The sequence below is a fragment of the Taudactylus pleione genome, unplaced genomic scaffold (assembly GCF_031769625.1).
Source record: "Taudactylus pleione unplaced genomic scaffold, aTauple2 ptg000711l, whole genome shotgun sequence".
NCBI classification, from domain to species: Eukaryota; Metazoa; Chordata; class Amphibia; order Anura; family Myobatrachidae; genus Taudactylus; species Taudactylus pleione.
Window position 1 is genome coordinate 6549965 of NW_028285113.1, and position 14837 is coordinate 6564801.

The 14837-nt window shown below is 46.2% G+C and overlaps 1 protein-coding gene across 1 annotated transcript in view; it reads right to left on the reverse strand.

The window, feature by feature from the left end:
- Positions 1-13324, reverse strand: part of TMEM123 (transmembrane protein 123) — a 40187-nt gene extending 26863 nt beyond the window's left edge. The window contains exon 1 of the mRNA XM_088456704.1: positions 13108-13324. Within this exon, the coding sequence (XP_088312830.1) occupies positions 13108-13201 (94 nt within the window). The 5' untranslated portion in view covers positions 13202-13324. The remainder of the gene's footprint in view (positions 1-13107) is intronic.
- Positions 13325-14837: the final 1513 nt, after the last annotated feature.

Sequence of the window (14837 nt, forward strand, 5' to 3'; positions counted from 1 at the left end):
TCTGTTTCTGGTGTACTGGGCCCCACAATTTCTGGTGCCAGCCCTGGATGAAACACAGCTTACAACATCAGGAGATCAGAATAACATATGTTCTTCACTGTAATTATTATTCTGATTGCCTGTGATTACACACTGAGAAGGTTCCCTAACTGGACGAGATCTGACTGTTTGGCTCCCAGTAGAAATCACAGACAAGTGAAGGTGTTGGCACAGAAGTCAGATTATAACCTTTTTATTATATAATTATCAGAATCATCAACAGTTACTTATATAGCGGCAGAATATTCTGCTGCGATTTACAACTGGGAACAAAACAGTAATGACACAAGACTTGGCCTGCTCGCAGGTTTACAATCGACAGTGATCATATACGGGATATATGCTAGCAAGAATCTGGTAAATCTCTCCTAAGACATTTACTGCAGACTCTCACGTATAGGACACACATTTGGCAAATGAGCGACGATACGATTACAGCACAGTGCTTAGCAGCAATAGCTAAACAAAGCTGATTACAGCTGCTCGCTCATGTACAGAAAGATATGTATAGGACGTTCTCTAAATAACTCATGTGCAGCAGGAACGTTTCACAATCACACATACTGTAACTGGGTTCACTACTTCATGAAAAACAAAACACTGTACTGTACATACTGAATTTCTCATCAGGACTAGATTCATTTGGGCACGTAATCAATAATCTTAAAATTTTGCAAGTGTTGTTTTTTTGCCTATTAGGAGTGACCTACCTTTCACATGCTCATTTAGTGGTCAATGGCGATTTTGGGGACGCAATACTTTACTTCTTAAGAGAGCTACATTGGAAAGTTGAGTTAACACTGAACAACGTATTTCACCTCCAGGACTGAAATATAAAATTATTATTATTAGTCCGTTAAAAGGAACTTACCTGGTGCAGTAGGATTTGGCAAAGCCCTGAAAAAACTTCAACACTATAGCAGGGCAGTCTCTCTCCTGCCCAATTTATACATGTAGCCGTTCCCTGGGAATGTGAACTGCTCTCACTGTGGTAGGGGAGCAGCGCAGACTGTTGGAACCAGTTCTTAATTTATTACCAGTTACTTATATAGCGCACACATATTCCGCAGCGCTTTACAGGGGATATTTTGGTCATTCACATCAGTCCCTGCCCCAGTGGAGCTTACAATCTAGGGCCCTCATTCAGAGCCGCTCGCTATTTGCGGTCGTTCGTTTAAAAAAAATGGGTGGCTATTCAAATGAACCGTTCGCACTTTGCGGTCTGTTCACGCCTCTAAGTCTGAACGAGCGAGCAAAACTTGCGGTCGAAATTTTGAAAAATACGCCCCCTGGCCGCTCGCATCATACGTCATGTCCGCTATTTATTAGCTTAATCGAGTACATCGAACAGCGTATGAACTGCTCGCTATTCTTGTGGTTGGTTTTTTCAACTGCTATTTTGCGAGTAGTTCTGACTAAAAAAAAAAACCAAGTGACGTGGTCGCTGACGCTGCTGTATTAATTATGCACACCCATAAAACGCCCGTTTTGACCTTTAAGCACGCCTGCGTTCTGAATTCCACTCCCCGTTTTCAAGCACCTTCCCCTGTTACCACCCACATACGCCTACTCCTGTCACTCAAAATAGCAGACATTCGCTATTTTGCGAACAAACGATTTCCGGACGCACTGACTGGTTCGCGCATGCGTATTACAATCCGTACGCATGCGCAGTTGTGCGAACATCGCTCAGTGAGAACGAGAGGCCGCTTACGAGCGGCTCTGAATCAGGCCCTATATTCCCTATCACATGCTAAACATACACACACTAGGGTTAATTTGCTGGGAGCCAATTAGCCTACCAGTATATTTTTGGAGTGTGGGAGGAAACCGGAGCACCCGGAGGAAACCCACGCAAACACAGGGAGTATACACAAACTCCACACAGTTAGGGCCGTGGTGGGAATCGAACCCACGACCTCAGTGAGGCAGTAATGCTAACCATTACACCATTTGTGGTGCCATGCAGGGTACTTGCCATATTAGGGGAATGCAGTACCTCTTACTGCAAAATGACCTAGGTGAGAGGGGAGTTGTAGCATTGGTCTGTGGGGGCTCCATGTCTCACAGAAATGAAAGGGATCACTCTGACCAGTCAGAGTGCTGCAGCTCTTGTCCTTTGACCAATCAGTGCAACCCCATTCATTCCTATGAAAGTGCGTACTTGTACGGAGAGCTTATGGATTGCAAAGTTCCATGTAGGCATCCAATGGACCAAAGAGGACCAATAAGTGATAAATGGAGGAACGAGGGGTCTAGCAAAGTTTTTTTTCCCAATCAAGGTATTTAAATTCAATGACAGACCTATCTTTTTTTGTAATATTGCCTTTACAGGTGCCAGTGGGCAGTCTGCCAGGGCCTGCTGGCACTTCTGGTTTTTCAAGTTCAGGCATTTCCTGGCAGTCCTTAAATTTGGGCATATCAGGGCTTGCTGTGACCTGTAGTGCACCGGTAAAGTACAAGATTTTTAATACCTGCCTAGCATCCACCGCTACATGGGTGTTTGAAGAGTACCAAGACTAGTTACATTCAGGAAATGCCAGGGTTTTTTATTTATTATTATTATTATATGGAGCGGATTTCTTTTCCAATTTAGAAATATCTCTGTGTGGTGCTTTTGGGAACCCACCTATCAGACGCAGGTCATTTATTTAGGTGGGTTTGCGACAGGTTCTACTAAATCGGCTGTTTATATTCTTCTAATGGGAAAAATATGCTTATTCGATAGTCTCATCTAAAGTGATGCAATCCCGACAGGAAACAGCAGCAGAACAGTCAGGATTTCAAACCCACAGCTTAGTACATTAGATCCAGGGTAGTTTTTCTTTTTTTGTGTGTGTTTTTTACAGAGTCAGAGATGTGCGCTATTCCGATGTTTACGCAGTTGAAAGATAATCGTTGATCTGCACATATGTCCAAGTCGCGCGGCACACGTCTCAAGGTACCGTAGTCACTCGTGGTGTGACTGACTGACAGGGAGCGTTTGTGAGAGTTAACTGGGAGAGGCGGCAAAGAGCGCAGGCGTGTCACCATTGTTTCTGGGGCGTGTTACATTCTTACATCCCATATGCAAGAAAAACGACTATTACGTCTGTGTTCCCACGCCCATTCTGCACGACCACAGGGTTACTCGGAAGACCAACACACCCCTCCCAAATCTCAAGCTGGGTACACACTGAGTGACGCGCCGACACAGCGGATCCTGGGTACACATCAGAACAATGTAATGAATGGCGTAACCGACCCCTCGATCCGTCTTTCATTACCTGAAACGGGGGGCAGCATGCAATAACGTCGGGTTGGATGTGCAGCATCAAAGCCTGCTCAAAGCCAGTGGGGCGCGATCAGTGTGATCGCTCCCCCCCACAGGCTTAGGAGACTGCTCGTGGCTGCTGCTCAGCAGCCACGAGCAGTCTCCAACTGCAGCTCAGCACACGCTGTGTGCTTGGCTGCTGTGAGGGAGGGGGAGCGGCGCCGAACCCGGGCCCCCTCAGGAAGCCCGGACCCCGGTAATCTGTACCCGCTACCCCCCTCTCGGCGCTCCTGCATGTACAGCCGCCTGGGGATAACGTAAACGACCAGCGGGAGCGCGCATCGATCTGCATAAACACTGGTCGATATTTTGAACAATAACGTTATCGTTCACACTATCGGCAAGTGTGTACGCGGCTTTACTCGCCCAAAGCTGAATCTTGCCCTGGATCGAGGCTGCAATAGCGCACATCTATAAATCTGACCCCCAGATTCCAATGGTTGAAACAGATTATAGACATTTATTATTTATTTATTAACAGTTTCTTATATAGCCCAGCATATTCCGTTGCGCTTTACAATTGTAAACATTAATAGAACAAAACAGGGTAATAACAGACAGATATATAGGTAGGAAGGCCCTGCTCGCAAGCTTACAATCTATAGGGAAATAAAAGGTATAATAAAATCTACTAAGCTCATGTATCAGTAGGGATTCATTTTTTCCACAACACACATCGCTATAGGATTTCCCCATTGTTTTGTAGCAGATGGTATTATTTTTTTGCGAGTCCTAGCGCTCCTGTTGTCCTGCCTATACCCGGCTCTGAGCACAGATCTCGGGAGATCAGAACCTGAGGAAAGGGGTGTATCTAGGGATCCAAGTGCCCCTGGCAATGTAATGGACTGGCGCCCCCTCCCCCCCATAATTTCAAGCAGTGCCCCCAGTAGTATTCCCCCCTATGCATTGCCCTCAGTAGCGACCACCCTCCCAATACAGTGCACCCAGTAGAAGTCCCCCTTATGCCGTGCCCCCAGTAGTAGTCCCCCCTATGCATTGGCCCCAGTAGTAATCCCCCCCTATGCATTGCCCCCAGTAGTAATCCCCCTACGCTGCATTGCCCCCCGTAGCTGCCACCCCCTTTACAGTGCCCCCAGTAGGGGCCACCCTCCCTTCCTCCCGCCACTGTCCGCACCTCCCAGCATGCTCTGCAGTACGGGAGAGACGTCATGACGTCTCTCCCATCCCTTGCTGTGGGGGAAGCCAGAAGATAGAGCTCATGATGGAGCTCCAGCCAGCTCCCTCCGTGGCCGCAGAAGCCAATGAGAGTCTGTCTGACTCTCATTGGCTGGCTGCTATTACAAACACACAGCCGCCGCTGGCAGCTGTGTGTTTGTTACTGTGTAGGGCAGACCGCTATCACTGCAGTCTGCCCTACACTTGTGGGGAACGAGGGGGCTAGCGGTGGCTGCACCGCCGCTATTTCTGGCCTGATCCAGGCCTTGGCTGCTGGTGGCACCCCCCTTTGGCCATCGCCCCTGGCGAGTGCCATCCTGGCCAATGGGTAGATACGCCCCTGCCTGAGGACTCAACAATTCAGTCCTGTCAGACTGTACTACAGCTGCGAAATAATAAATTAACCCACAAACTATAAGCACGGGCTCACATAAAAGAGGCTTTCCTTTCAGCATAAAAACAGTGGTTCCTAAAGCATAGCCATGCTTAAGAACAGGTGACTTAATTAGTACCTCAGTCAGTTGAATTATTCCATCTGTGCACAAGCATGGATATCCTTAAAACATGGAAGGTTCTAAAACCCGCCACTTCTGATTGTGTTTATGCCCAAAGTTTAACAGGGCGATGCTTTTATTAACCATGTTTCGCTAGTAAAATCCTCGGACTTTTTAATTTCTGGCACAAACACGATCGGAGTGCCGGGTTTAAGAACCAGACGCTTAGTAAAGTGCCTTGGGGTAGAGAAAGAGTTAAACACCGCCTGAAAAGTTTTGCATAGGTTCTAAGCAGTTTTTCAGCAGCTGCTTAATGCTAAATGTGACAGGTGCAGGAAAAAATAACCGGCTTCATTAAGTCTCGTTTGTTGACATTAAACTCCGTTTATAGCGCCTGAAAAGCTGTCAGACCAGAAAATCTGCACTTTAAACCCTTTTATGTAAAAAATCTGGATTACAAAAAAAAAAAAAATAATGCAGTAGAAATAGTGCGGCAGCACCTTTAATCATGATTCATTCTCTTCACCCCCGACAGACTGTGTTCTTGGGAACTATCTATAAAAAGAAATCCCAAACTACTCACAGGATGGGTACAGTAACCCTGGCAGCTGTCCAGCTACAGAATGCAGAAACTCACAGGACATGAAATCTATACATTTATGTGGCTGTTCTAAGAGAAAAGTTAAATCTCTCACAGCGGCAAAGCATGAATAAAAACCATCTTAAACTGGCGCTGGCAGGATTTTATTCCACCTGCTAAATTCCATCATTGGGGATTAACATTGTGCAACTCACAGGCTTCAATCCCCAAATGCTTCTATAATAATACATTGAAAGCTTTGATCAAACTCACCAAGCGCTCAGACTTTCACTTCCCACAATCTTGTGTCCTACTTGAACAAAATCGGACACAGAAGGATATACCCTTACATGGGCAACAGCCGGCTCAATTCCTACCCCCAAAGCCTCCGACACCTTGCTCGCATGACCCTATAAATTCAGAAATCCTATGGTCTCCTATGCTCAGCCCAGCCCTAACCCATACCTGTAGTCTCTCTCGCTCTTCACTGCTATCTGATCATCATTATTCAAGCATGGCGTAACTGATCACATCCTGAACATAGGGCGTGATTCAGAGATGGATGTAATTGCACAGCCGCTGCGACTTTGCACGCTGCAGCTGTGTAGTAATATATTAATGCCGTAGGAGGAGTCTCGTGTAAATAGACTCCTCCTACCGGCTTCTGTGATCCGCTGCTGCATCCGAGGGCCCAGCCTTATGATCACTTGCGTGACCATCGGCCGTCTGGGTAACCCTCCGGTTACTTAGGATGGCTGTGAAATTCACGCTTCTAGGGCCAGTGAAACCGCGTTGGAAGATGCAGAAAACGGCCTCGGCTGAATCGCCCGTTTCCTGGGACGCTGACCGTGTCAGTCATGCTGCAGCTTATGGTGTGTACACACTATACGAGGCATCGTACTATAGATCACTCTGCTTTCGAACGGATACATACACACTAACAATAATAATAATTACGCAATACAGGTCCAGTGTGCGGCCTCTAATACATAAAATTTGCATTATACCATCCACATTTGTATCACTCTGTACAGACATAGCTGAAAGCAATTCAAAATGGTTATTATTGGAAAACAAAAACAAAGAAAACTCCCACTTCTGTGTCCCGTTGACAAACAACCGCTCCTGCAAACTCCACCATTGCAGTCCACATTTTAAGAATACCCATGCTTGAGCACAGGTGACTTAGGGCCTGATTCAGTATGAATACCGCAAGCAGTCTCACTGCGATGATATGCTAATCCATGGCGATCGCTATGCCGTCGCAGCACTACATAAGGACGCCCACCTTACCTTACACACATCCGTAATGTTTAGCAAGACTGCAAAACCATCGGTAACATCGAGTACCATCGCAGCCTCACGCACACTTGCACAAGGTCTGACCTTACTCACAAATTGCTAACCTCACAGCATGCAGTGAAAGCCCAAACTGTGTATGGCAACGCAGTGGATAAGTTATGAACGCATTCAACCACCCCCCCGTCACTTCCCACAAATGGCACTTCATGTCAAACACTCTGCGATGGGTCTGTGTAGTCACTGCGATCGCAGAGGCCGGTTCGTGCACAGCGATGCATAGGCATGGGCAGGACGCAGCAATCGGCTGATTGCGTGCGTAATCGTATTTACGATCCTTCTAGGACCAGGCCCTTAATTAGTAACTCAGTCTATTTGATTTAACCACTCATGCATGGATATCCTTAAAACCTGGACTGTAATGGAGTAGTTTGGGAACCTCTGCGCTGTCATGACTGCCATATTCTGAATAGGAAAAGAAAAAGGATATGAAAATCCAATTCACTATATGAAAGTTCTCTGAATATGCCAGGTCGTATATATTGGTGTGAAAATCACCTTCACCTTAAAGCAGCAATTGCATAAAAAAAAGTGAGGTATCTTTTTCTCTCTCTTCTTTAATTAACATAAATCACTGTGGGAGGTTATAAGAATTTTGGGAAGGGGAGATTCAATTGCCAGCAATGTGCCGCTGGACATACCGGTGAAGATATAGGTAAGTTATAGTAGCCCCTACATCACAAGATTTCCTACACAACTCCGTGGGGTGCCAGGCAAAGCTTGCAATGTAGATGGACGCAATTTCACTTTCCGGAATCGCAAATTGTGCCCGTTGCACCAAAAATGGTATTTACATTGCACAGTTTAGCAAGATATCGTCTGTACAGGAGTGGCGGTGAGCTGACCGGGGGGTTCAAGGGAAATCGTTTACAACATTGCATCTTTAGCGAGTCGTCCAGTGTGTGGACACCTTTAGTGTGTATGCATGTACAAGTGGTAGGTAATACAGATTGGGGCAGAGTGATGTGAAGAACTATATAATCATAATGTTCCCGCTAGGCTGTTTTAGCAGGGCGCCAACCCTGCTCTATTTCTAAAGGCCAAAAAGCACCCTGCCCTCCGGCGCAGCGCCCCACTGAAAGAGCCCAAGGGTGCCGTACCCCACCCACGGGTTGCAGTGTCGCGGGTGGGAAAAACTGCGGTGTATTGCTGACCGCCGGTGAATGGATGCCAGCATCCATTCACACTAATAGCAGTGACGGCTACGCACCCAAGAGTGACAAAAAGGGACGCGTCTTAAAGACACACACCCCTTTCGAGTGCGCGTCGCAGATGTGCCATTTTTTTAGGTCCGGCGCTGGCCCTAGAGTGAACACTATAATCACTCAGTAAAGTGCAAACTATTAACAAGCCGAGGCAAAGAGTTCATAAAGGGAGTTCTCCGCTAAGTAGGAAGCGCACAATCCTGAACTTATTTCTGAAAGGCAGAGGAAATATCAGATTTTGTGTAACAAGATTATTGAAAGAAAATAGAAGAAAGGGTTCATGAAAAGATTAAAAAAAAACAAAAAAACTATTAGAACATACAGGAGTGTGACTTAATTGTATATTAATGCAGTGTACAGAAATACAATCATTTCATCAGGGAATAAAAAAAAAACGTGTGTGAAAGGCCAGTTTAAATAAGGAACACAGCATTACATTAATGTACACCTTTCATAGCAAGAGTTTCCTAACTGTGTCACACAAAAGTGTCAACGATTCAACAACAAAGGCCAGAGGACCCAGGAAGACCCATCTGAAAGTACCATGATCTCAATCTCCGTCCCTCTGGACATCACAGCCGGGCTGGGTAATGAAAGGTCACTTCACCCACTGTTTTCTGTGCAAATACCAACCTCTCACTACATAATAGAGGCTTAGAGTCCAGATCATTTCATTACAACTATGCAATGAAGGCCAGAAAATACAATGGGTGACAACTTTACGGTGATGAATATGATAACATAGCTGTAAATCTTCTGGTTGAAAGCAATGGTTGGATAACACAATTTATTAGTACATAACTCCTATATGACAAGAGGCATGTGCCTGTAATCACACCACCAGATCTCGGCTAGCACATGACTTGTACAGTAAGTCACTGTCCTACAGGACAACAAGGCATGTAAAGAATGGCCACAGTTATATGACAATGTTATTTAAGAGCGCTGACAACTTTCCAACACTGCGGACAGTATTTTAGGAGAACCCCCAATAAATGGTTGGAGATAATTTGCTTTACACAAAAACAAAACAAATAGGCAGCATGTTGTCGGATTGTAACCGGGGCGGCTGTAGCCTACCCAGCCCGGAATAAACAAATGCTGCCTGCGTCTGTAGTTTAATATGTTCTCACACTTCTCTGATTTGCAAACATTGATGCAGGAGTCTAAATTTATGGCTGGACTGAAACACTGTACAGTCGTCTCCTTTCTGATTTGCAAGATAAACAAGGTGCGCTGTGACAAATGGCTTCCTCGTTCCCAGGCCTCCGATGTATCACTGGTTTCCTGTACACCACATTGTGCATTGCTGCCAGCGGTGTAAAGGATGTTTACAAAGTCACGCAACGGGGACCGAATATTCTGTATTCATGTGATCATCACTGGTAGCCCTATAACCACCATGACAGCAAGTGCTAAATGTGCCAATGCTTTCTAGCTGAAATTATAGAAATAATCTAATTGGTTGCTGTGGGTAACACTTGCCTGTTTTAGAAGGTTTAGTAAATCTACCCCTCATAGTAATGTGCGGCCCTTTTGAAGGACAGAGGGCCGACAATACGGTCCCCGAAAAAAAACAGGTTGCTTATCACTGCCCTACAGTATATAAAGTTCACTAGTGAAATCAGAACGTCATAGGTTTTCCAATAAGACTTAAGGTGGGTACACAACGCACTAACCTATCTAACGATTGATAAGTGCATACATAATTAGCCAATCATTCGGCCGATGTGTCAGCGCAGACATCACAATTGGGCGGGCATTTAGATTTGCCCCAGCGGTGCCTGCAGCAAGTGTACGGGAGGTTGGTGGGTTGCCCGTACACAGCGTCAGAGTGTTGAATTGTTTGCAAGATATATCGGCATCGGCTGTGCTGCAGATGCCGATATATCGGCATCTGCAGATATCGGCAGATGCGATATGTCCGTGAACAACGTAATTCACTGACATATCATCTGTACACACCTGCCTTTGCACTACAGATATATCGACAGTTCAAGGGAATGGGCGATAAAGCTGTCAGTGTGTACCCAGCTTTACTGAAAAGGTCATAGAAACATTAAAGACAACTCACATCTAAAAACCACTTAGGACCATATCCAATTAGACGTTGTAAATTACCGAGGCTAATTAGCTCGCCCAGGGCTCGCTTGGGGCTATCCAATGAGCCCCGTAGTCAGCATGACAACGGCACTTATCAGGGCTTTTTTTTCGGGACCTGATGTGTCCCAAAAAATAATCCATGATAAGTGCCGCTTCTATGTGTTAACGGGCGAACTATCCTATTAATTCGCCCGAATTAATGGGATGAAAACAATATCTGCAAAAATGGGGGCTTATCGGCGAAAAATCCCTGTTTTTCGCCGATCGCGGGGATCAATTAGCGCCCGAATAGTGTTCGGGGCTAATTGGATAGGGCCCTTATAGTAATAACCTCAATAACTTGTAATCCCACTCAGCCATGTCATTTGGGTCATAGAGGAATATAGATAGTTAACTTATCTTGCTAAAATCAATAAACCTTACACAGTCCTACACACCGATTCTACCTATAGCAACTTATTATTAAACTATTTTGTTAAAATAAGTAAAAGCATTACAGGAGGACCACATGGCTGGTACTGAATCCCAGGAGAGTAATAAGCAAGCAAATTCTGGCCCCCATTTATCAACGATGCATTACCTTTCCAGCACTCGCTAAAGGGGTTATGACGAGTCTCTGGATTTAACAAACAGCGATAATCTAAGATTACCGCTGTTTGTCCCAGCAATCTATAAGATGGCAAGTGCGATGCGAGACCCACTGCCGGCAATGGAGACCCGGCGGTGCCTTTCCGGCTTCAGAAAAGCCTTCCAGGCACTGCCGGGTCCCCGTGTCATGCACACGCGCATAGCACCGGAGGCCCGGTCGCTGCCAGCAGCAGTATTCGCCAATGACCTCTCCAGGGGGCTAAATACCAGTACATTTTTTGTTTGTATCACAGTGGTACTAAACGAAAAATTGCGCTGGTGTTTAATATCGTTGATAAGTGGGGGCCTCTGTATGCAATGTGGCACACACGTAGATGGCTAAGGTGGAGGAGATGGACTTTTCAGCACCCAGCTTGTCACATCTTGTATGCATTGCTTTACTGAGGCCTATTAGTGTGGGAGGCAATGACACATAGGTGGAAGCAATCATTTCCCTCCAAGCTGTATTTACCAATTTGCCAAATAAAGATTCAGTCGACTTCAATCAGATTATAATCCCCCTTGAAGCAATTTTAGTCGTATATTGTTTTTAAAATATTTATGACAGTACAAACAAACATCTTTCATAATAGATAAATGTATTAAGATTTTTTATTTTTTTAAATAAAAATTACAAAGACCTTTAAATAAAGGCAAGTACAATCACCTAGAAACTACACGGGGGTTGCACACGCATTTGACATGTGTTTAGATGTCAATTCAATCTGCTTTGTTTTTTTAGAAAAGTGTCTGACATCAGGAATCCAAAAGCACATGCAATGAACATTACCTAACTGCATCTTGCTGTGTTTACGTGCTAAGCTATGGATGGCCGCCGGAAACCGATGGTCTGCAACCATCAGTATCCTCGATCCAGTGAAAATGCCTTTTCAATGCTGGTTGATACCATCACATACTTCTTTCCGATGGCTGCTGACATCAATTCTGATGTGTACACTGGAAAGGAGTGTATACCGCAGAGCGCCTTTTCACCTGCGCACTAGCAAACTATTGATGGTTAAAGCTGGGTACACACTGGAGCGATGTTGGACCAATTTGCCGTTTCTTAACGACAAATCACCCCATCACTCAGTATGTACGCTCAATATGCGGGTGCCCGAGGTTGCTAGCGACGTTGTCAGGTTTGACGTGCTGCAAATCAAACCTGACAATTTTGCATGCGACCTAGTGTATGTTAATGAAGGACGCAATGAGTGATCTTTCATTAATCGCTGTAGTGTGTACCAGCAATCATGCGCTGCACGGCTGAAGGTCGTCTCAGTGTACCCAGCTTAGACATTACCACCTTTTGAGGGCTACATGCCATCCATGGGCGGTTTATGAGAGGGCCAGTGTGCAGTCTTCGTGCAGCACTCTCTCTCTACCCCAGCGCATTCACCACGTACTCTGGCACTCTGCTGGTGCCATGCAAAGATCTCCAGGAAAATGGTGCTGGCGCCATCTTCCCTGGCATTAACTGCGCATGCACAGATCTTCAGGGAAATTACGCCTGCGCCATTTCCCAATGATTACAAGAAGTTTATTTTATGGGTGCAGGTTATGCGGTGTGGAGGGTTGGGTATGGGATCCCAGCGGTCAGAATCCAGACAGGCTTAACATACCGACACTTGTTGGTCAGTATGCTAACCCTCCCTTCCTAGTGCCTAATCCTAACCTTCCCCTATACTCCTGAACCCACCCCTCCCGCATCCTAAACCTAACCCTCCCCATAGTGCCTAACCCGCACCATAACCCCCGATACTTACATTCGGGATGCCGAAGGTCGGTATTCCTGAGCCGGTATTTAGACAGTCGGCATCCTGTCAGCCAGGATGCCGACTACATCTCCTTCCTGAAAACCAGGGGCCCTGCACACATTATAGATACGTCCACGTAGCCATTGCAAAGCATGTTGCGATGGCGACAACGCCGCCAACAGTCATAATTGATCCCTTGCGGTGCCCATACCTATGCTAAAGTTGGCAACTGCACTAACGCACATCACACGCACAGAGACTGAACAACTAGAGGTTAAATAAAAAACAACATATAGTAAAGTGACATGTGAGGTAAGTTGTCTTTACACGCATCAGCACTACTTTATGATGTGTAGCCATCAGCTCTATGCCAGGGGACCCATCCAGCTCACACGTGTCCTGACTCCTGCCCGGTGCCACCCACCCACTGCCCAAGCCCTCTACCCGCACTCACTATTTATAGCATCCGCGGCGACGGTGCAGGATACCGCCAGCAACAGCAGTAGCGCAGCCCGCAGCCAGACCGGGGAGCCCCCCGAGCACCTCATCCCGACTCAGGCACCACCAGCTCCGACTCCACCGTGGAGGGAAATAAAATCAGGACTGTTAGTAGTAGCGCCTGACACAGTCCGCCCACTCCCCTCACTCACTTCCCGGAGCAGCCTCCTCCCGGGAGCGCGCACTCCTGGGCTGTCAGCGGGAGCGCGCTGGAACGCAAGGGTCTAGCTGCGATTTGTGTGCGTTCCACTGCTGCGACTTCTTCTTGTAGTTCATGGTGTCAGTCATCCAGACACACAGGTTTCTTTGATCTCTGCAGCTGCATATACAGTAAATCCACTGCTGCAGGTCAGCATCACATGCATGTCCTATACACCCGTTATGTTTATTTTTGCACAAATGTCTGCGTTGTTATTATGACTACAGCTTAGCTTGTAAGCTCACAATTGAAAACATGACTCTTAAATATATATACACATTACCATGGCAGTGCTTGCAGATGCACGATGGTTGAACGGTCCCAGCTACAGGCTGCATACACTCATTTTTAAATTCTTTTGAATAGATTGCGGCGCAAAGCTGGGTACACACCTAAACGACCGACAATCGTGACGATGTTCAGGGCGATTTGCCTTCACCCTGGACATCGCATGATTGCCGTTACACACTTAAAAATTTTAATGAACGACGGAACAATCACTCTTCCGTCCTTCATTAATATGTACACCCTCACATGCGATATCGTGTGGTTGACTGTGCAGCACGGCCAATCACACGATATATCGCATGCGACCGCGGGAGCGCGCAAATTGGGCATACACACTGCACGATATGCCCTATTTGTTGTTTTCCGATTTGGCCAAATCGTGCCGATATTGTCCTGGTGTGTATGCACCCTAAGGTTAAGTTATATGTTTATCCTTTCGCATCTGACTTCCTGATAGCTGTATTTAAGTTGCCATAGAGCTCTGGGCCTGATTCAGAGCCGGACGCTATTTGCCCTCGCTCGTTCAGAAAAAGGGGCTGCTATTTAAATGAACCGTTTGCTCTTTGTGGTCTGTTCACGCCTCTATGTCTGAACGAGTGAACAAAACATGGGAACGTAATTTTGAAAAAAACGCCCCCTGGCCGCTCGCATCATACGTCATATCCGCTATTTATTAGATTAATCGAGTACATCGAAAGGCGTCTGAACTGCTCGCTATTCTTGTGGTTGGTTTTTCCTACCACAATCATGCGAGCAGTTCTGACTATAAAACAACCAAGTGACGTGGTCAATGACGCTGCTTTGTTAATTATGCACACCCTTAAAACGCCCGTTTTGACCTTTAAGCACGCCTGCGTTCGGATCTCCACTCCCCGTTTTCAAGCACCTTCCGCTGTTACCACCCACAAACGCCTCATTCTGTCACTCAAAATAGCAGGCATTCGCTATTTAGCGAGCACACGATTTTCGGCCGCACTGACTGGTTCGCGCATGCGTATTAAAATCCGTACGCATGCGCAGTTGTGCGAACATCGGTAGGAACGAACGAGCGGCCGCTTACGAACGGCTCTGAATCAGGCCCTCTGTCTTTATTGATCACCACCAGACTAGTGCCTTTGTCTTAAGGCTCATACATACTTAATGATATGCTCCATGAGCAATATTGTTAAGTATTTCCCCTGCACTGCCAGGCTCAATGC